The sequence below is a fragment of the Phodopus roborovskii genome, unplaced genomic scaffold (genome assembly GCF_943737965.1).
Source record: "Phodopus roborovskii unplaced genomic scaffold, PHOROB, whole genome shotgun sequence".
Classification (NCBI taxonomy): Eukaryota; Metazoa; Chordata; class Mammalia; order Rodentia; family Cricetidae; genus Phodopus; species Phodopus roborovskii.
In genome coordinates, this window is record NW_026126578.1 from 1157154 (window position 1) to 1180757 (window position 23604).

A 23604-nucleotide genomic window follows, 5' to 3' on the forward strand; every position below is an offset into this window, starting at 1 on the left:
GTAATAGGGGAGGATGGGAGGATGAGGGTAACCTGGTTCCAAATTTAAATAAAAAAGGGAAAATAAAACATAACAGAAGGTTGGTAAGATGGCTCTGAGACTAAAGTTGCTCATCATCAAGCCTGAGGACTTGAGTTTGATTCCTAGGAGCTAGGAGCCAACAGCAGATTCCCATCAGTTGTCTTCTGACCTTTGTTCATGCACAAGTACACATGTGCTCAAACACTAATGTCATCTTTTAAGTAAAATGGTAACAGCAACAGTGTTTAATTGTCACTTCTAAGTATTACTTGACTGACATTTTGAGCAACTAACACAGACAAGGCTTTCTTCAACTGCTGTGCTAAATATGGCTCAGGGGCTTGAGAAGCTGGGTGGACTCAAACAACAGGGGTGTTGGGTTGAAAGCCATCACTCTAATAGAAGGGCCTTCCTGGCATGTGATGCACCTGTTCACCAAAGCAATGCCCTTGACTTTGCATCATCTATTGTGACAAGAAGTAGCAAGGTTATAACAGGCTTCCTAAAGGAATGTCCTTGCTTTAAAGAATAAAAATTGCCACAAACTACCCACATATCAAGCTTCTGGATGTAAAGAAAAAAAAAATTCTAGCAAGCAAAATATACAAGCATCACAAAATGATTTTTTCTTTTTTCCTTTTTTTTTCTTTTACATGTTGATCCCAGCTCCCTCTTCCTCCCTCTCTCTTTCCCTCTCTCACCCCTCACATGCACCCTGACCACCCTCCCCTCCCATCCCCCCACCCCAATTCCACATGAGGGCAATGCCATCCAGGTGGGGTCATGTAAATCTGTCAAGTCATTTGAAGTAGGGATTAGGACTTCTCTCCTGTCTCTAGATTAAGGCAGTATCCCTCCATGGGGGATGTGTCTGCAAGATCCTTTTGTGCACCAGGAATACATCCTGGTTCCACTGTCTGAGGTCCCTTAGACTGCTCAGTCCTTCTAGCTGAGACCCATATTCAGGGGGTCTGAATTCCCAGCTATCAGTCTGGGGCCCGTTAGCTCCTCCTTGTTCAGGTCAGCTGCCTCTATGTGTTTCTGCAACCTGGTCTTGTCCTCTCCCTCTACATCTGGATTCTAGTTCAACTCAGTGTTAGTTATGGGCGTTTGCTTCTGTTTCCAACAGGTACTAGATGAGGGCTCCATGATGGTGGATAACTTAGTTGTTGATCTCACTATCCGGGAAGGGCATTTATGGTAGCCTTTCCATGGTTGCTCAAATTGTTAGTTGGCAGCAGCCTTGTAGGTCTCTAGACCTTTCTTTAGGTTCAATTTTCTCTTCAAACCAATATTGGCTCCCTCTTTTATGTTCATTCTCTCTCTCTCTCTCTCTTTTTCTCTCTCTCTTATCTTCTATTCCTATCCTGGCTCAATCTCCCTAGTCGCACGTTCTTTCCTCTCCTCCCCTTCTCTTTCTCCTACTTCTCTCTCCATTCACTGCCCCCCTCCACTTCCCATGTGCTCTGGGGGACTTGTCCCTTCCCCCTTCTGTGAGGGACTTTATATGAATCTCTTAGAATACACCTTGTATCCTAGTTCCTCTGGCGGTGTGAATTATAGGCTGGTGATCCTTTGCTCTAGGTCTAAAATCCATGTATGAGTAAGTACATACCATGTTCCTCTTTTTGTGACTGGGTTACCTTATTCAGGATGGTTTCTTATAGTGCCATCCACTTGCCTGTGAATTTCAAGATTCCATTATTTTTTTTCTGCAGAATAGTATTCCATTGTGTAGATGTGCCACATCTTCTTTATCCATTCTTCAGTTAAGGGGCATCTAGGCTGCTTCCATGTTCTTGCTATTACAAATAATGCTGCTATGAACATAGTTGAGCAGATGTCTTTGTTGCATGGATATGGATCATTTGGGTATATGCCTAAGAGGGGGATTGTCGGATCCTGTGGTAAACTAATTCCCATTTTCCTGAGGAACTGCCATACTGATCTCCAAAATGGCTGTATGAGTTTGCACTCCCACCAGCAGTGGAGGAGTGTTCCCCTTTCTCCACATCCTATCCAGCATTTTTTTTTTTTCAAAAGGAAAACACCAAGGAGGAAATGATAAAGAGCATTCGAGTAAGGAATGAAGAGTGAAGGCTGACCAGAGGGGAACCAGTTTATTTGACAGTGCATGATTCAAAACATCTGGTATCTCAAAGTCAACAAGACTTCCCATCTCTCTAGTGTAATATACTGAATACCCCGAATGTTGTCTATTCAGGGCTCTGGTTCTTTTTCCTTGTACCTAGAATTTAACAGTTTCACGAATTAGTACACATTTCACATTCTCTGAAGGCTTGGGGGTGAAGGAGAAACAGGGCTTCAAACTGTCCCTCTGAGCCAAAGGCACTTAATGTTAAAAGATAAAGGACAGTAGAGTCACTCCACAGATATTGCTGTGTGTTCAGAACTCAGAACTTGAGTGTCCCATCACTGGCCCACATGGGATTTGTCACAACAATGTAAAAGACACTGATTTCCTCAAAAGAACAAAGTGCAGTTTGAATATAAAAGACTCACACCCTACCCTTTCCTGAAAATAATACAGAAGATGATTCTCACCTTGTATGATTAGTATTACCCAAGGTTCACACATGGCAAAAAAAATAGCTAAAAAATAATCTGTCATAAATTCTCACTATGCAATAACAATACACTCTGCTATTACGCATAGAATCTGCGAGTTGGAGAGAGCCTCAGAGATCGTGTTGTCCATCTCCTCATTTGGTGATGGGACAGAGGCCCAGGCAGAGGAAGTACTGGACCCCAGGGTCTCACCCTGTGGCAGAGTCTGGGCAGGACTTCAAGGTTCTCGGCTCTCTCCTTCCTCTTCAAAAGGCTCTCAAAGTAAAAAATGGCGATGATCCCAGAGATGCACCACACGATAAAGCACACACACTGACACATGTCAGCAATTTGGTCACGCGAGACGGTTCCTTTGGCCACTGGGCAGACATGTAACTCTCTTCGGGTGGGAAGTCTTCATACAAAATCATTTCGGAGTTCAGGGGGAAACCGCTTGAAATCAGAAACAATTTCTTGGATCTGGAAAGTCTCCTGCAGGCTGTCAGTCTGCAGTGGGCAAGTGGTCTGCTGCACAACGGAATCCCAGGTTGGATGCAGAGCTATCTGGTGTGTTCTGGCTTCGAGCCGCACAGCGGTACCTATAGCAATAGGACTATAAGAAATAACATGCCATAAGAGATACTGAAACCTTGGCTTAAGGCTTAGAGCACAAAAGTTCCTGCTACAGAGAAGGCAGAGCTACCTGAAGTCAGAACTTCCCCCTGAATGGCCTTCCTAGACACTCAGTGTAACATATGCTTGTCACAGGGCAGAACATTAAAGAGTCAACCAGCCAGTATTTTTCACCTTAAAAATACTATCTACATATAGTAGAAAGGCCTCCACCACTTACAATACCCAAAAAAGCATACAGTCACCACCCATGGTTATCCGTGTGACTGTATAGTCAGTAGCCACTGAAAATCATGTTTTTACATGTATATGAAAACACAGAATTCCTGTAATAAAGTGTTGAATTAAAAGTCGGAATATAGAGCTGCATATATGGCATGGTCTAACCAATATAATCATTTGTGAAGGAAAAAAAAAAAAGACACCAAAAGACCCATAAGATTAAAACACATATACACTCACAATCATTATACTTGAAAGTAAAATTCCTAATTTTTAGCTATTTGCATCAATTTTATCAATTTTTGACATTTTATCAATAGAGATAAGTGGCAATAAAAAGATTAATAACAGCATCAAATATCATGTAATATATTAAACAGCTGGCAAAAAATTAAAGAGTCAGCATAAGAACATAAAACTATAAGTAAGGCTACAGGAAAACTGTTTTTTCCCCAGTGTCCTGGGAGTTTAAGTCAGCAATAATAAAGCTATTCATTTTGGGGTGCATTTATTTCACTCTAATTGTGTAAGAGCAAACATGGGCATTGATATCCTAGGACATATTCGGCACGGTAGTAGGCACTTCTGTCTTTTATTTCTTTGTAAGAGCCTAGGCAAATCAAACAAGTTACAGAAGGTGACACGATTGTTAAAGGAAGCATGACTGTAGTGTGGTCCCTTTCTTAGTAAGAGTCTACACTCTCAGTGGAAGGGGGCCATCCTTCCCACATCTTCTTTCCTACCACAAACACATACATCCAACTTACAAACACACTCACACAAACACAAAGGACATGTATCTGCAGCCACAGACTATTGGACTATTGGCATTTTGAAAGCTGCCAGATCCCTAAGGAACCATGCATGGACTTCTTGTGAGGTTCATTCCCTGATTCAAAGTAACAGAGAATAAAGACAAACTAGTCATTCCAGGTCTTGAGCATAAACTCAAGAGCTGGCCCAGTGAACCCAAGTACCTGACAGCCGGCTAAAGACACTTCAAAAAGAATTGTGCAGAAAATGTTGGGAATTCACACAGAAGAGATAATTTGTGGGAAGGGAAAAATGGGTCAGCATGCTTCTAATCTCCATAAAAATTATCTCTGAAGTTGACATGGAAATTCTCTGGTTCATTTCTGCCATAAAAAAAGAAAGAAAGAATGCTCTATCTTCTATAGATAATAAAACAACAGCAACCAATTTTCCTTGTGAACAGTGAGGAATAGAATGTATTACCAATTCTCAGGTATATCAACAGAAGAGGAATGTCAAATGTGATTGAAATAATAAGAAGGTGATGGTATCTGCTCCTATGTGACCCGCATGAATAAAAGCTCTCAACCATTTGGTAAGGAGTGGGTGAGAAGACACAGCAGAAGCTTCGGTGCAGGCACTAGGCTGCTGTGAAATGGCAGAGCTCTGACATTTCTAGAATCAAACCCATAATTCAGTGCTCTCTCAAACCACACACGTGCAGTGAATTCCATGCTGTAGCAATGGTCAGGCTTGGGGGAGGCACACAGATGACTCTAACAGTCTTATTCCATGATGGGAGCATTCACAATGAAGACAACAAGCATTCCATTTCCTGACTGCCTACTGTATACATCGGAAGGAAATGAGATTTCCTGAATGCCTACTGTATACATTGGGAGAACATACCCAGGTCTAGACATGATCTTGTCCTGGCTGGCTGGAGACCACAGGTGGGTGAGAAAATAATGACTACATATCAAACAGCTATAAAACAGCCTTGGGCTAAGTTAAAGACTAATGCTAGTCATTTGAATCCCTTGCAAAATATCAATGTCTCTAGGCAGTACCTGGTCTAAGGGACACATGCATGCTTACGACAGTGGTTCTCAGAATGTAATTGTGGTGATTAATGCTGTAAATCAGACAGGACTAAAACCGCACATAAGGGATTATCTTGATAAGGTTAACTGAGGTGGGAAGACCCACATGAAATATGGGTGGCATCATTCCCTAGGCTGCAGGGCTAGACTGCATAAAAAGGAGGAAGCTAGCTGATCACCAATATTTCTCTCCCTCTGTTTCCTGACTGTGGATACAATGTGACTAGCTACTCCAGATTTTCTTCCTTAAGTTGCTGTTCAATTGTTTATTCTGTCTGTGTGCTGTACACTTCAGTGATCCCTAACAGTGAGTCATCTCACTGGCCCTGAAGTTGCTTTGGTAAGGGGATCGAGAGAGAGAGAGAGAGAGAGAGAGAGAGAGAGAGAGAGAGAGAGAGAGAGAGAGAGAGAGAGAGAGAGAGAGATTGTTTAAATACACATACCTAGATTGTACACCAAGAAATGCTGCTCATGTGACATTCAAGGTACATATCTAACAAGTTTCCTGGGGCTGGGGCTGCTTCAGCCCATGGGGTACACTTTGAGAAACCAGTAATTTATAAAGGAGGATGGCATGCAGATTATGTGACTATACAATAGTATTAGAAGCATGAAGATGGTAAAAAATAGGCAAGAGAATGGCCCAACCATAGCCCAATCACAGAGCAGTAAGGTTATACATTAAATGTGTGAGAACTTGTAATACACTACATGCAATTTTAGGCATGAGGAATATAATCAGAGCCGACAAACAAGGAACCTGTTATCAGAGAGCTGACATTCAAAGAGAGCAGTCAGACTATAAACAGACTGAAAAATTCAAGACTGCTTCTGGCAGTGGTCATCTCTGAAGAACGCAAAAATGGGGAGAGAGGGCTGAAAACAAGGGTGGACATTTTTATAGGGTGGATTGGAAAAGCCTGTCTGAGAGGGAGCTCAGATGCCCCCAAAATTGGAAAACTGGAATTCCAAACAAAATTAGCCAGAGACAGGTAATGTAAAAAGCAAGAAATGTGATCAGATAAGATAATGGAGCCACTTACCATCCCCAGTCAGAGGAATTTGGACTCGATACAAGCACACATTGTGATAAACATTTTGCTAATTTTTGAGCAGCATGGGCAAAATTGCAAGCTCGGTGGGTATTTAACCTTAGGCAAAGCCTTCTAGAATCTGGATCCTCACTGAATAAAATGAAGCTGTCCATAGAAGTACAGAGAAACACTTCATCTTGGCTGGGAGACTACACGCAGTGTTAGAGCACATGCCTAGTGTGAACAAGGCCTGCATTCAATCCCTCACACCCCCAAAACTGAAACACACCAAAACAAAGTCCTCTACAACAAAGGCAAACAGAGAGAGCTGCAGATGATTTGTTTAGTGGACACCCACTCTTGGTCACAGAAACTCGGCTTGGCTGACAGCTTCCTCACAGAAACAAGAGCAGCACTGTCCAACTTTGAAGCAGGCCCTTGAGACTGTGTTGACTGTGGGGAAAAGAAGACACCTCCTTCAGCTTCCGACTGTGGATACACTTACGACACGTGGATGGAAGGGAAAGGTTACTGCTGTGTAAACGAGTAGGCTAAAGGACAACTCTGGTGGGTTATTCTATATGCTACCAAAGCCAGGCTGTAATAGCCCTGATGAATTTTTAGTGCCTGCTCAGAACAGTGTTGAGGATTCTGCATCAATGACACAAGAGACTAGGAAAAAGGTCTGTGATATACAGGATTGTTATTATGACCATAATTGAAAACCTTAAGTAAACACAGAGTCATTAATTCTATTTTTGAAATATATATATTAAAGTACATTAAAACTCATAGCAGAATATCATCGAATAGTTTTCTCTAGGACATAAGACATCTGATTTTATTGTCATCTTTATAATTTCTTTTCTAAATTTTATAAAATAAATTTGCTTTGTTTGTATAACAAGAAGCCTTAAAAAACCAACAACCATATAAAGGGTCACCACTGGATGACAGCAATTACTGAGCCATCCCTTCAATAAAACAACTGTGAAGAACTGAATCCAAAAACTGCGAGTCTCACCACAAAAGTGAGGGGACAGAGACATCACTTTGTGGTGTGTGCAAAGCCCTGGGTTTGATCCTTAGCAACATAGACACACGCAGAGACAAACACACACATGCATGCATGCACACACATGCATTCCTGAGTGCTAAAGGGTCAGGCCCATCACCTGCAAAGAATCAATTCACACCATCATTCTACTTAAACACACCCATTCACTCAGAAAATACTTATTAATAAGTGCTTCTCTTAAATTTCAATCTTGGGTCACCAATAGAGCCAATAAAGAGCAAATGTCCTGGTTATGAATGTTCCAGTTATTCTTTATATTTTTCTACCTCTATTTTTAGCATCAAGAGTGTTTTTTAAAGGAAGTGAGGTTTTTGGGTGGCTGAAAATGGGTCATTCTATTAATTAAGAACGGGAGTAGTCAGAGGGACTTGTTTCAATCCGATTTCATCAAAATGGCTAATTACTTTGTAAAAGTGATCTCCATATCTATGCTAAGGATCTGATCCTGGATCAGGAAGCAATCCATTTAAGATAATGACCTCCCATCCCAGAGGCCGTGAACTCAAATAAGACAGAAATATGGTTTCCATTGAGAGGAAAATGTTTCTCAGATAAAGGATATTTTTAAGGCAACTATATCTCATATTGAATAAAAATCATTCTAGGGGATCATGTACCAGAACCCAAGTCTTACCACTGCTCTTTCAAATGACACAGGACCAATTCTTTTATCATTTTGGTAGTCTGGCCCCCTGGTGCTGGGGGTTGGCATGAAGAGCCCACATTGGAATATTAGGTATCAATCTAATAACGTCAATTACCAACATTTGTATTTGAGCACTTATTAAGTGCACAACTCCATGGATTTACCATATGCTGATTCTGTGAATTCTTCTGATAATCCTATGAGAAACGTATAAATCATACTCACGTTATACAGGAGGAAAAACTGAGACCAAGAGAGAATACACTGCTTGTAATCAACAGATGGAGGACAATAGCCTATGCTCTTAATTGGATGGTGTGCTACCTCACTGTGTCCCTTTCTGTGCCCTCATCTCATTCCGGAAGCTTATACAGACAGTTAAAAACTAGGAATTATGGGCCTGGAGAGATGGCTCAGCAGATAAGAGCACTTATTGCCTTTCCAGAGGACCTGGGTTTGATTCCCAGAATCCACATGGTGGCTCACAATTATCAGTAACTCCAGTCCCAGTGGATGCAATGTACTCTTCTGGCCTCCATGCACACCCAGAATGCTAATGGTATGCAGATATACATGCAGGCACAATACCCATACACATACACAAAACGTTTTTCTTTATTTTTTTTAAATAGTAAAATAAAATAACTTTTTTAAAAAAAGACCTGATTATAGGAGTTTTTAACTTGAGCCATGCAAAGTGGCTTTAGTTTATGTCCAAAAGAATGCTACCTTCTAGTCAGAATAATGTTTTTTCAAGACAGGGTTTCTCTATTTAACAGCTCTGGGTGTCTTGGAACTAGCTCTATAGACCAGGCTGGCTTCAAACTCACAGAGATATACCTGCCTCTGCCTCCCAAGTGCTGGGATTAAAGGCATGCACCACCATCACCCAGCTCAGAATAATTTTTCAAATTAATTACAGAGCTGGAGAGATGGCTCAGTGGTTAATGGTAGTGGTTGCTTTTCCAGAATACTCGAGTTCAATTCCAAGAACCCACATGGTGACTCATCTATCTATAACTCTGAGGGTACTCAACACACAAGCTGAGTTGTGCAGACATATATGCAGACAAAATATCCACACAAACCAAAAATAAAACTTTTGAAAAATGAATTGCAACATTCTTTCTATTTATTTATTTCTGTAACTGTTATTTTTCTCTGGAACAATTCTGATTCCATCCAGTTTTGACATTTAATTATTTTCTTTTGTAATAGTTTCCCCATCACTCTGAGCCTAAACCATTCAAGGTGCATTCTACAGGTTGATTAGGAAAAGTTAATTATTAACTTGATTCTAAATCAACCATTCATTTGAAAACAGAGTTATAGATAATAAGCCAAAGGAGAGAAAATTAAGTGATTTAAATAATCAAAAAAAGATAAAGATTAAAAATGAACAAAGAACAGATAAGGCAAAGAAGAAAAAAACCCCAAAATCTCAAGAAACAAAATTCAAACCCAATAATATCAATAGTTATATTAAATATAATTGGTTTAAATAACCAATAAAAATTCAGATTGAAATAATAAATTCAAAAATTCATATGAAAGACTTGACTCCTTCAATAACAGAATTATCACAGCTTACCCAAGTAGAAACAGATAATCTACAAAGCCCAACATATACTAAATGAGTAAATTTACAAGAATAATTTGTTATAGCATAGATATGGTTTGAGAGTATCCCCTAAGGCTATCTATCAAAGGAATGGAAACATATCCTTATGTTGCTTATAGGTGAGGAGTTTTGGGGAGGAATTTAAGTAGAGTCACTATTCTTGAATCTTACTGACTTTATAGAAAGAAGGTAAGTGATCATAATGAATTTGAATACACACACACACACACCACTCACATCACTCACACACACACACACACATATACACATACACACACAGTCACACACACACTCACAAACACACACACTCACACATACTGTCAGCAAGAATATAATCACTAGATAATGCTCCTCAGCCTTGAATCCCTAAAAATATAAACCAAATAAAGCCTCTTTTCCGTAAAAATGTAGTCTGCCTAGGATTTTCATACAGTAATGGGGAGGGGAAAGGCTGGATGCACAAGTCTAGGTCCAAATGTCTTTAATAAGGAACTTTACCAAGCATTTCAGAAAGAAGTAATGTTAGTTTTATATGAATTCTTCTTTAAAATTGAATATAAAAATTCATAAGATATGAGAATATTTTCCAATTAAATTCATGAACATAACAATACACCAACACCACACAAAAATTACTAGGAACAACAACAACAAAAAAGGACCTACTCATCATTAATTATATGTAAAGTCTCTCAATGTTTTCAGAAATTGAATCCAAAATAGAGAAAGAGAATAACACATCCTCTTGTGTGTGGAATGTACACCAGGAATACAATGATGGTTTAATAAGGGAAAACTAAGCTGGACATGTTGGTTGCTAGTGTGAGATTCTGTAGTAAGACTCAAAAAACAAGAAAATGAAAATCAATCATTGTACTTTGACATATTATACTGTACTAACTGAAAAAGAAAAGAAAATCACCTCAACAGACATATACAAAACATCTAGCAAAATCTATATTCACTGATTAAACACTACAAATAAACTGGGCAGTGATGGTACACACCTTTGACCTCAGCACTTGGGAGGCAGAGGTGGGCAGGTCTCTGAGTTCGAGGTAGCCTAGTCTACATAGTGAGTTTCAGGACTGCTAGAGCTAGATAGTGAGACCCTAAGAAGAAAGGAAGGGAGAGAGGGAGGGAGGGGGGAAGGGAGAAAGGGAGAAAGGGAGGAAAGCTCTGAAACTGTGAGCCAAAATAAATTGTCCTTACCAGGTAGTGATGGCACATGCTTTTAATACTAGTACTCTGGAGGCAGAGGCAGGCAGATCTCTGTGAGTTCAAAACCACCCTAGTCTACAGAGCCAGTTCCAGGACAGCCAAGGCTACACAGAGAAACCCCACCTCAGGGGAAAAAAAAAAAAAAGCAAATATTCTCAATCTGATATGAAACACAACAACTATAGTAATATAATACTTAATTTCAAAAAAAAATTAGTCCCTATGATCAAAGCTAAGCACGGTGGTGCATACCTTTAATCTCAGCACTTGGAAGACAGGCAAGTGGATGTGTGAGTTAAGGAGAGCCTGGTATTCATAGTAAGTTCCAGGCCAACCAGAGCAACATAGTGAGACCCTTTCTCCAAAAAAAAAAAAAAAAAAAAAAAAAAAAAACCAGAATGAGACATGAGGCAGTGAGCCAAGAAGGTAGAAAATATCCACAGTCCCATTTATTGGGGGTAGGGGAGTAGGGGTTTGAGGCAGAAAGAATACTTTGCTTCAGGAGTTGGAGACTACATGGCCAGCATACCAAGATCATGGTTCAAAAATCTAATTAATTAATTAATTAATTATGATTCCATAAAGTTAAATTCACCCACATCTTATCATTAATGTAGATTTGTTTTCTCTTTTTGGCTTCAGCTTTTTTTTTTTTTTTTTTTTTTTTTTAGACAGGATCTCACTGTGTAGCTCTGGCTGACCTTGAACTCAGAGATCCACATGCCTCTGCCTCCTGAGTGATGGAATTAAAGGTGTGTGCCACTATGGTGTTTAATGTAGGTATGAAGCAAGAATTGAGCTGAACTGGATGAACTTCCCACATGGTCAAAGATTCTAAACTAAGAAATATGCAGAAAACACTTACCTACAAACTCACTCATGTGCATCATCTAGTCTCTTGAGGTCATTACCAAACAGTGCTTTTTCAATACCTGCAGAGCTTTAAAGATCCTAATGTTTTTGGACAAAGTTTGATAATGTCTCCATCACAAAATTAGTAACTTAATTTGGAGGCACTATAGATGGATTTAAGTCTTCAGGACTAAGTCAATAACCATGCAAAGATTCTTGGCAATAACAGTAAACTGCAAATGCTTCTTTGGACACAGCTGGAAGACAGAATCTGAGTGTTCCTGGCTCTAAAAATACATGAGTCAAAGAGGAAAGGGAAGGGGTCAGATTCTATTTCCAAATTCCTTATGCAAGTTGTTCTCAGGCACCCATCACTGAGACTAACCAAGAACTGCCAGTTTTGGACGATGAAATCATACCTCATGGAGAAAAAATGTACATGTTTACACCCAACACTCTGGGGTGCTTCCATTTTGGTAGACCACAAACCATCCTTCATTTAGAACTTTAGCTTGAATCTCAACAGAGAGTTCAGGAATTTACACACATCTGAACTTACGGGTGTGGCCCTAGACCTAAACATAGGAAGAGGTAGACGGCCCACCCAATTTCACAGACTAACAGAAGCCTCTCACCAGGTTAAGAGTCAGCAGATTATCTGGTTGACAGAATTTGATTCACAAGCTCTTTTTCTGTGGTTACTTTCTCCGGTGCCTGTTAGTATATTGAACACTCCCCTGTATTTTTCTCATTCGGATGGGGAGAGGGTTATGTTAGCAAAAATGAATGGAACATTTGGGGGCAGTATGTTATAATGAATTTGTGACCCACAAGAACATCTCAACAGTTTAGTAGCATGACTGACCTTATGGCACATGTAGGATCCGCCTTTCTTCACGCGGTCTTTCCCAGAAGTGGGGCCTTTCTATGGATGAAAAGAAAAATCATGTTAGTCTCAACAACATGAATGTTCCTCACCTAGTGAAAAAGAGCCCCTTTTGTTAGGAGCCGTCATCCAGTGGCTACCAAAACTCTCCACATGTGTTTCTATCCTGAACACTGTGCATACACCCACACCCTTTTGAATATCCCTGACCCCAAATGCCCAACTATTTTTCTTCTACAATCCACCTTAAGTTCCTGCTACTAGATGAAGACTTGGTGATGACAGAAAGCAATTCCACCTTGTCTCCAAAAGTCCTTTTTTTTTTTTTTTTTTTTTTGGCCTAGGTGCCTAATAAATTAGGCATCTCCTACCTCGTCATCCTGATATTCAGATTTATCCTGTATTATCATTGGCTTATTCATTCAGACAGCAATGTTGAGTTATGCTGTTGTGGGTTAGTAATTCTCCCTGTGCATCACCCAGTTTACCCATTACACCCCTTCAAAAAACTATATAAAACCATGTAACTGTCAGTGTAATCCTGAAGCAGAACACTTTTCTTAAAAAATAAAATGAAACACTTCGGACATAGTACCTACTAGGAAGAAAGCACTATTCTAAGTATTTTGTATCAATTCTCATGCCATCAATAGCCCCTTTGCAGGGAGGTTAAGTCTCAGAATGAAGATTCGCACCCAGGCTCTGCTCCAGGCTCTGTGCTCTGAGGCTTTACCTTACTTCCCATTAGAAACCAGAAGGGCAGGAAGTTGGAGAATGCCTAATGTTCCTAAGAGCAACAGTGAGGAGAACAAAGATGCAGACAGAGCAGCCAAAAGGCAAGTCTGTTTCTTCTAGAAAGAGGTTCTGATAAAACCACAAGGGAGATGAAAATCCTGGAGCTTCTACTGGCAAGATAAAAGCCTCAAGATCAAGGAAGCGCTTCAAAAGGTGGGTAAGATGCACCAAGAAGCTCCCCTAGCCAGAGCTGAGGGGTGGGGGTGGGAATGATTTTGTTTTTCCTTTGTTGTTCAAAAATACAACTAATCACACAGCCATCTGTTCTGTTTACTGAAAATAAGAGAAGCCTGCACAATCCTCTTCCTGGCTTAGTTTTCCCATTTCTGGCTAAAAACATATTTGTCAAAGGCTACTGAATAAGAGACAAAACACATCTCACCCCCAAACAGGGGTAGCACACTGTCTTGATAATGTTATCAAAGTGGATGGAAGGGCAGGTTTCTTGCAAGCATTTCTTGCAAGTCACTGACTCTACATCATTCCTTTGCAAGTTCAGAGTATTCCCAAGGCCCTACACACTAAGATACATTGTTAAGTAAGTAACATAATGAAAATGTAAAAAGGCTAGAAGCACAGGTTTCTCTTCATGAACATCTAGAATTAGACAGCTACTGCATCAGAATCTCTGGATGAGTTAGTGTATAAAAAGTAAGGCATTTGTGCCTGGAAACTGCTCAGCAATTAAACACACTGGCTGCTCTTCCAGAGGACCCAGGCACCTACATGGCAGCTCACAACCATCCATAACCTCAGTCCCAGGGGATCAGAGGCCTTCTAGTCTCTGTGGGCACTGCATGCACATGGTTCATTGACATACATGCAGGCAAAACACCCATTCATATAAAAAAGGAGGAAAGGGGTAAGACATTAATCGAGAATTCACTTGAAGGGCTGAGAAGATGGCTCAGCAGTTAAGGGGACTGACTGCTCTTCTAGAGGACCTACTATCCATATGGCAGCTCACACAACTATCTGTAACTCCAGTTCCAAGAACAAAAACACCAACGAACATAAAAATAATTCACTTGAAGTAAGTATAATTATGTACCTCCTCCATATGATGGTCATATCTCTTAAGACTTATTTCTTGCATTGGAATTCTTGCATTTGCTGCCTTGGGAGGTTCGCCACATTCTATCAGACCATGGATTAAAGACAATTCAGTTCTTACCATAATTACCACAGTGTGTGGCAGAATATAAGATAAATTTTGTTTGGTCAAATACATCTAAGAACAAGAACAGGTCATTCACCAATAGGAAGATGTGACAAGATAATTTCCCTCTCATTGCTACTCCAATGATCTAAGGTTACAGCTGAAAAATATGTCACTCTTCATGATGGCACAGCACTAACAGGAACCATCACAGGCCACTACAACTACAACAGCCAATATAATCCTGAACCTAGGTGACTGCTCAGCTACTTGTTATAAATACAACTAGTTTTCCTAAAAACAAGAGAGTGGATTAGGTACAACTGTTTGAAATGCCAAAAATGGAGGAAAATTACTAAGAGGATGCAGTATCTTAAATAATGACCCTAAAACTCATGTTCAACAAAGCCTTAACAGAGTTATTCATTTAGGTTGCTGGAATGGCTCAGGTGTAAAGGGGCTTGTCATGAAGCCTTTATGATCTGAGTTCAATCTTACATGGAAGGAGGAGAAGACTGACTCCTGCAAGTTGTCTTCTGACTTCCACATACCCACTGTGGCATAGGTGTGCTCACACATAAACATACAAACAAAGTAAATAAGTGGGTTAGTGATGATCTCTCTATTTCTCTATCTTTAGGTGGTAAGAGCCTGTTGCTGAAGCCACCATTCATTTTGGGAACAGGATATAGAGAAATCAACCTCAAATTGATCTCAGACTAGGCCTGGACCAGTAAACTCTCTCCTGGATGGCTAGCCTACAGAGTGATGGAGGTACTATGAAGGGTGCTGGGGGAAAGAAACATCCCTGGTCTTACCTAGTGTGAGACCCTGATTCTATAATACTGACAAGTTGTGCCCATTAGTACAACAGTGGCATGATGGTTATAGGAATAACCAACTGCTTTATGATTGGCTATGGGCCCAGCCCCACAAGAGGAATATCATGCCTGGTAATGTAAACCTGGTCAAAAGTCCATTACCAAGGAGAACATAGGCCTTAGGGGGAACCTACTGCTTTTGTTTTGCTAAATGGTTACACTGTCAACTGCCTTCTAAATATTTATGTTTATACCCATGGATTTGTGTTGTTCTTATATTTGGTCAGAGAAGATTCTTATGTAAGACCCATGACCAGCCAAAAGCATAGTGGAACTGTGTATGTGTCATCCAAGGCTCAGCAAACATCATAGCAGAGGGATGGAAAGAAAGTAAGAGCAGATGGGGATTCTGGGCATGATGTGGTTGTTGAATGCATCAACATAGGATCAAGTCAGTCAAAATTCCACAATGGATCAAGGAAGAGTCCTCAAGACCCACCTCTACTCAAAGAATTAAAAACACTATTTTAGAAGTCTACATTTTACAGACACATACCAAAGTGCAATAAAATCATATTGCACTTGGCATATGAAGGTGTTTCATTAAACTGGACTGAATACTTGCTGAAATAGAAGCTTTACAGCATGCCCCAGTTCTGTTCCTTCTGGCTTTGGGTTAAGATGAGCTACAAGGGACATCTACTGGGAGACCTGGATGACAAGAGAAACAGGAGCTACGGTGTTTTCTTGTTCAGAATACTAACAGGAGAAGACCAAGCAGATCTGCAGCTGTTGCTGCCTCCCTCAGACCATCCATTTCTTGTTCAGAATAATACTAACAGGAGAAGACCAAGCAGATCTGCAGCTGTTGCTGCCTCCCTCAGACCATCCACCCTTCAGTTTTAGACTAGGGCAGGTGTGCTATGGGCTCACAGATGAATGGCATTTGCCCTGTCTACAGGAATCCACATCTTCAGAGCTGAAAGCAGTGAGAGATTGGCAATCTCAGCCTGTCTGCATGGACTTCAGCTGACAATCCAAAGAGCCAGATTTCCTTTGCACTTTCTGACCAGACATACATATATCTTTTCTACTGTGTTCTCAAAGATCTCAAGGGCCCACACACTTGAAGAAAACCACTATTTCATAATACAGTTCATATTATGACACTATCAAATATCACATTAAAAAACAGCATTACAGCCACTCTGTACAGTAAAACTTCAGTAATAAATTCATCCTGCACACACTCACACACTTACTGGTAGCTGACTCCATTTCTGATTGAATGAATCATGACTGGCAGAGTTAATAATCACTGACTCTGAACTATGGGACTCTCTATTTTCATTTATATCTCACCATTTTCAAAGCAAAAAACTCAAGAGTAACATTTCTCTAAGATGCCACCAAGCAGTCATTAAAGAACATTGATGGAAGAAGAAAGAAAAGGGAAGTTAAGAGGCAGGGATGCAGGTCTTTAAAATCACCATTAACGTATTACTTACCAAACTCTGTTAACAAAAATTGGGGAGCAGATTCAGTGCAGTAAAAACTAAAATTCCCTGGCATAATAAAGGTCACCTTTGTACACTCAGAGACAATTCATTAAAATTTTAAATGTATCTTCCATTGTGTTTAATGTCTCGAAATAAACAACCCAGTACTCTAAGCACAATACATTCTCCAAAGCAAAAAATAATAAAGAGCTTCTAGGAGGTGCCCACAATCCTCCAAATAATCCCTCACCCATACCCCAGTAAGCAATCCTAGTGAAATTCACTGGGATGGACAGACAGAGAGACAGACAGACACACACACACACACACACACACACACACACACACACACACACACACACACACACAAGGACTACTTGGGAAGGGAATGGGGATCAGAGAGATTTGGATGGGAATAAGAAGGCAATGGGGTGAAAATGGTAATTATGTACATGTGTGAAAATACTGTAACGAGCCAGGTAGTGGTGCAAGGCTTTAATCCCAGCACTTGGAAGGCAGGTCTCTAAATTGGAAGCCAGCCTGGTCTACAGAGTAAGTTCCAGGCTAGCCAGGGATACACAGAGAAACCCTGTCTGGAAAAAAAAAAAAAGTCATAAATGAAACCCATTATTGTGTATAGTTGTTACATCCTAATAACAATATTTTAAAATGTGTAAAAATAATGAAGGAAAATAAAAGAATGAGCCTCTGAGGAAAAGATCCACCACCACACTATAGATGTCACTTGCACAAACATAGAGCATTTGAGAGCACTTGGGTGGTACTCAGATGCTGGCTGACAGCCCAAAAGCCATTGGCAGAGAGTGAGCAGAGCAGGAAAGATTAGGCAGTTTACAACCACTATAGACTTTCCCTCTCAATCACAATAATTGAGAAAAGTTGGAAGCAGTAGAGAGCAAGGTCCAAGTTGTTTGAGATCAGAAAATGCCTTTGATATCAGCCAAACCAGATGCCTGTAGTACGGACTTTTTGCCTCTAAGAAAATAAAAGGAGGGGTCATGAAACTACTAAAAATTTCAGAAGATGTTTTAAAAGGCCTTGTAAATCTCTCTATGGAACATCTGCTCAAATAACCCAGACAGATGCCTAGAAACCCTGTGTTTTTTCAACTCACCAGCTTCCCAGGAACACTTGACTTTTTCTGCCTAATAAGACTGGTCCTGCTTGTTCATTAGACTCTCACTTACCATGCAAGAGCCACCTCAAATGTTACCTCTGGATGAAAACCATAGGCTCAACCAACTTGTGTTCAAACCCTGCCTCCAACACTGAATGACCTTTTGAGATAGTTATGTAACTCCTCTATGCTCCTAGGTTCCTTCTTTACAATATAGAGCTAATAATGGTCCCTGCTTCTCTGGACCGATGCAGAGACTGAATGGGATGCTGTTTAGGATGTACTGAGTAAATGACAGGCAATCAGTGTCAGGCTGATGATACTGCTTCCTATTATTAAGTTATAACTCCCTCAGATTTCCCAAAGGCACGCAGGAACCTGATAGCCCTAGTAGTGTGTAACTTCAAATTCAAACCTACAGAGACTACTTGATCTAGTTTGTCTGATGCTCAACTCCCAAATGGAGTTGTCCAAGTCCTAATAAAATGTATGGCACGCTAATAACCCTTGTAGAATAAAGACCAATCATTTTATACTATAATAAAACTACCATAGGTAGCATCACAAAGTGCAGTCTGACTCTATCATGGCATCAGACTTAGTTGAAATGAATTTTTCATCAGTAAAAGCAACACAGGAACTGGTGAGTCTTTGAGAAAAGAGTTAATGTCACTTCAACATAAATAAAAAAAATCCAAAATATCTGCCTCCATACTAAGGTCTCTCTGCTAGCCTACTTCAAAACACCTGAAAGAAAAACTGAAATTAAAAATGTTCAATTGGACAAGGAAAGGCAGACTTTATTTAAAAAAAAAAAAAAATATTTAAACACCAATTTTGTGACTGTCTTAAAATACTGCCCAATCGTGGGAGATAATCTGAATTCCACCCTGTCTTTCACCCCTACATCCACGTAGTCCAATTAACATTACCTCCAAAGGAGAGTTTTAATGAATGGCAGTTCATCATCACCACGGCAACCTCTCTTGTTCAAGCCACCACCATTTCCACCAGGGCCAACTACAATAGCGGCCCAACAGGCCTTTACAGATTCCAAAATGAGGGAGCCCAATAACATTTGTAGACTAGATAAAAGACTGGCATTTCAGAAAATGGCCGGATAAAGGAATGCATGATATATGATTCCATTTATCTAAACCTGAAAAAGTGCCAGTTAATCTGTGCTTTCTTGAAAGAGGATCATACATTGCTGGGGCATGAGACACAAAGAACAGTAGAATTACAAGGTGGCACAGAGGAACTCTGAGGTGACTAGTATGTTCATTATTCTGACTGGGATGATTTCATGGATGTTTACCAAAATGGATCAAAATACACATTTTAAATGTGTTGCATATCAGTGTCAATTATATCAAAATAATGCTCAGGAGTTACTTGTTTATTCCTTTGTTTTGAGCTGGGGTCTCACTCGGTAGCCCTGGCTGGCCTGGAACTGCTACGTAGACCAGGCTACCTGCCACTGTGCCCCAAGTGCTGGGAGGTGTGCATGCCCAGCCACAACTAGGTTTTTTTTTTTTTTTTAAGAAAGCAAAAAAACCAAAAAAACCAAAAAAACCAGATAATGATAAAAGTCAGAGTCGTAAGTCAGGAAGAAGAAAAAGCCACTGTCAGTAAAATATAAAATCTGAAGTGCATTACGGCAGGGGTCTCTGCAAACACCATAGCCAGCAGATCTTCATGCCTCCTACACCCTACACGTTACTAGAGGCAAGAAGAAACATACATAGATCCAACAAGACCCACTATGAATTGATAATTAGTAAAATTAGAACAGGAGCTTAGCAGACTTTTTTTTTTTTCTATTTTTGTATGTTTGGAATTTTCCACATATAAGAAAAATTTTAAAGTCAAAGGAAAGGACACAAAATGAAAAAATAAAATTGCATCTTATATGACCCAAAATGTTACTCATTAAAGACTTCCTTGGAAGTTTAAATGAAGAGGAATTCAGAGAGACTAAAGGGAGAGATTTTTGAGAAGAGCACTTGCTAAGTTGAAAGCTAAGTTGTCCTTGCCTGGTTGAGTGCTAGAGTCTCTGGCACACTTGACTTCTAGGCAAGTCTTCCAGCTGGCAAATGACAAGGACTCCTACAGGCAGGGTTCCAGTGACCCAAAATTCAGGGCAATAAAAACCCATCCAGCTGCTTCGCTGAAGGTTTCCCTGCACACTAATGCACTACCATACCAACAGAGGCATCATGAGTGTGACTAAGACACTTGCTCTGCTAACCTGCTCCTACAAGAAGTTTCTTCAGTCATCTCTGCCATCTTCCCTATTTCTTTTAATTATTTTACAGTAAATTTTTAATGTACTGTTGTAGAGCTGGTTGTCTCAGCCTCCTGAGTGAGAGTTGGAAAGATAGCTGAACCCCACCCCTCTGATCGTCCCACCTCTTTAAAAAAAAAAAAAAAAAAAAAGGCACTGTGTTTTCAAACACCTCATAATGTAAAAACAGCTAATGGCTTCTGATTGTTCTGCATCACAATTACTGAAAGTATACCAACCTTTTCCACCGCATTTAATCCCAGTGATGATTCAGGAAAGCAGAAGTGTCATTTTGAGGATGAGAAACTTGGAAGCCCCTAGAGATGAAATGTGTGCCAAGTCTCACAGCTAGCAGGTAGTGAGCTGGGAAGTCTAATTATCAAAACACCATAGTGCCTTCACCTCTAACCCATCAACCATCTTGTAGACTTCAAAGATCCCCTTCCCAAGGTACAAAATAAACCAATAATTCTCTTTCATGCTCAGTATTCAACACAGACAAAGGATTTTAAGGGTAAGGAAATAAAAGCATTGCTTCAAATAAAGCCCTTTGAATTGTGTGAAATGTTATTCATCTCCTAGGAAGAATTAATGTAAAAGGGTATACAAGCTGGTCGTGATGGTGGATGCCCTTAATCCCAGAATTTAGGAGGCAGAAGAAGGAAAATCACTATGAGTTCAAGGCCAGCCTGGTCTATATTGTGAGTTCTAGGACAGCCAGAGCTGCATAATGAGACCCAGTCTCAAAGAAACAAAAAGATTAAAAAACAAAACAAAAAAAAAAAAAAAAAAAAAAAAAAGAGGTGCACATTTAGGTTTACTTATTACAGAAAAAGAGGAAGTGATGGCCAAGAAAATTCACAGGCGGAGGGACCAACTTACAACAACAGCACATCAGACCCACAAACCAAATGAACAGCTCCCCTATTTTCTTTGCAAAACCACCCAATCCTGTGGTGGTAAATTATCTGTTTGTGAAATGAATGAAAACAGCTATTTCCTTCATACTATTTGTTCTACCCTTGTCAGGTCAAAAAAGAAAAGAGTTCTCAAAACTGCATTCAAGTTGCTCCCATCATGATGGATGGCCTCCACTGTCTAATGAACGTCAAATCTTGTTTCTAGAATTATACACAAAATATGGTATTTAACATAATTGTTCCAATCACAGTATAAGCAGCATAAAAATAAACATAGAGGTTGATAAGAATCACATACATATTACAACTAAGTATTGTTTTGTAAGTCTTAAAATTGTAAAGAGACCATCTATTGGTTATTCTATTATCATTACTATAAGACAACCACATGTTGTCTTGTTAAATAAAGAGATGTTTCAAAGACAAAGAACTATTAACAATTGTGCCAGCACAAGTATGCATGGGCACTCAGTCATTTACCCCGTTTTTCAAATGAAAAACTGAGGATGAGAAAAGGTGGGGAGACTGTTAAAGTCCCAAGCAGATAGAGGAGTAAGGGTTCCAGTCCAGGTTGTCAGGCTCTACTTGGTCACATGCTCTGTGTGGACTGCATTATTAACATCACAGTTTTATAATAAATGATTCAGTTGTTCCAACTGAGGCGCATAAATGTTCCTTTACAAGTTTCTTTCAGGAAAAGACCTACAACTCAAGAAGAATTGTGAGTGAAGAGTCATTTTTAAAGGACATTGATTACCTTTACCTTCCCATCTTCCCATTTGGGAATGGGGCGGGGGTGAGAAGGGCTCACTATATTGCAGGTTAGCAGCAAACATTTTATATATAAAAGCCATGGGAGTGAATGAATGGATGTACAGGGGCCAAGGGAAGCCTGAGTCACCTGGGTGCCCTAGTTCAGGCTAGTGTCTGGAATGGGGACAACCTTATAACATTTTAATCTGTGGGGTCTGTGCTAATGCCCAGAGTTTCAGTTTATGTTAGAACTAATGAACTGATGATTATCCATTGGTGTTAGAGAATGGATGCAATAAAGTGATATGCATTTTATGTCAGGAAAAATGCACACATATATGCGTGTGTATGTATGGGTGTGTGTACACACGTATGTGTGGGTGTATGTACACATGTATGTGTGTACACTTAATGTATGAAGTGGCATCAGAACCAAGTGTGATGGCACATGTCTGTAATCACAGCACTTAGGAGACAGAAGCAGAAGGATTTCAAATTGGAGCCAGCCTGCACAACATAGCAAGTTTGAAGCAAGGAGGGGGTATATAATGAACCCCCATCTCCAAACAAAGAAGAGAAAAAGGAGAGGAAGACGTGAAGAAGGGGATGGGAGAAAAAAAAGAGGAAACAGAGGAAGTGATGGAAAAAAATGGACATACTAGCATTTCCCACCTCACAATAATTCCACCTTTATATCTGCCAGTAAAAGGCTGGCACCTTGGCATCACAAGCTTTGTCCTGTTCTCCCTTTTATCATGAGTGTTCACCAGCACATGAGATTGGAGATGTCAACAGCTATTTACCACTCCATAATGACTATGCCATACTTAAATGTCTGTGAAATAATTGCTGGCCAGAGCTTTGGGATTTGGCAAACAAAGGGAGTAGTCAGAAACAAACAGACAAACAAAAGATGGAAAGGGTCACTTTGAAAATCTTATTTCTACAAAAATACAAAGTCAGTCTTGGTCTTAAAACACACTGCAGATAGAAAGTAACCAGGTGCATTTGCAGAATGACCTGGACAGATAACATCCCAGGGCAGCCACTACACAGACAAAGAACTGAGACCACAGGTCTAGTGTGGGCTATGTACCACAATCTTAGCCTTGAGTGTCCTCATTTGTAAAATACAAGAGCTCTAGAGGGATCTTCTGGAGTCCAGCCTTCACTACCATTTCATGGGAGCTTGTACATACACTCTTAGATGGGTGTCTTAGCATCCCACAGTGTCTCACCACCTCCAGAGAATTTGCTATCCATTCTTCCAGACATGGGAGATCTTTAAAATGCCTCAATCAGGGTTTCAACTTTCATCGCCACTCCCCATGACTGCCAGGTAGGAGGAAGAGTAGAAAAAAGTGCAGCTAGGCTCCAGGAAAACGTTTTAAGGCTCTAAACTACCCAGCAGCATACCCAAACTCCCCGCGGAAAATGAGAAGTAACTTTAAAGGTAAGAATATGAAGCATTTCGATTTTAAAAGCCAGTCAGCCTGAATACAGAGGCAGCCATTGGTGAGAGAAAAAAGTCACATGGATCTCTGTACCATGGAAACTTTCCCAGCAGTACACTGCTCTGTAGACTCTGTTTCCT

At 40.1% G+C, this 23604-nt stretch overlaps 1 protein-coding gene across 2 annotated transcripts in view; it reads right to left on the reverse strand.

The window, feature by feature from the left end:
- Positions 1-2144: 2144 nt before the first annotated feature.
- Positions 2145-23604, reverse strand: part of Sumf1 (sulfatase modifying factor 1) — a 74434-nt gene continuing 52974 nt past the window's right edge. Inside the window, exons 7-8 of one of the 2 annotated variants that reach the window (XM_051203629.1) lie at positions 12618-12677; positions 2145-3202 (exon numbers count right to left, since the gene is read on the reverse strand). In XM_051203629.1, coding sequence (XP_051059586.1) covers positions 3092-3202; positions 12618-12677 — 171 coding nt within the window. In that variant the 3' untranslated portion in view covers positions 2145-3091. The remainder of the gene's footprint in view (positions 3203-12617; positions 12678-23604) is intronic. The other variant, XM_051203628.1, reaches the window with a different exon arrangement.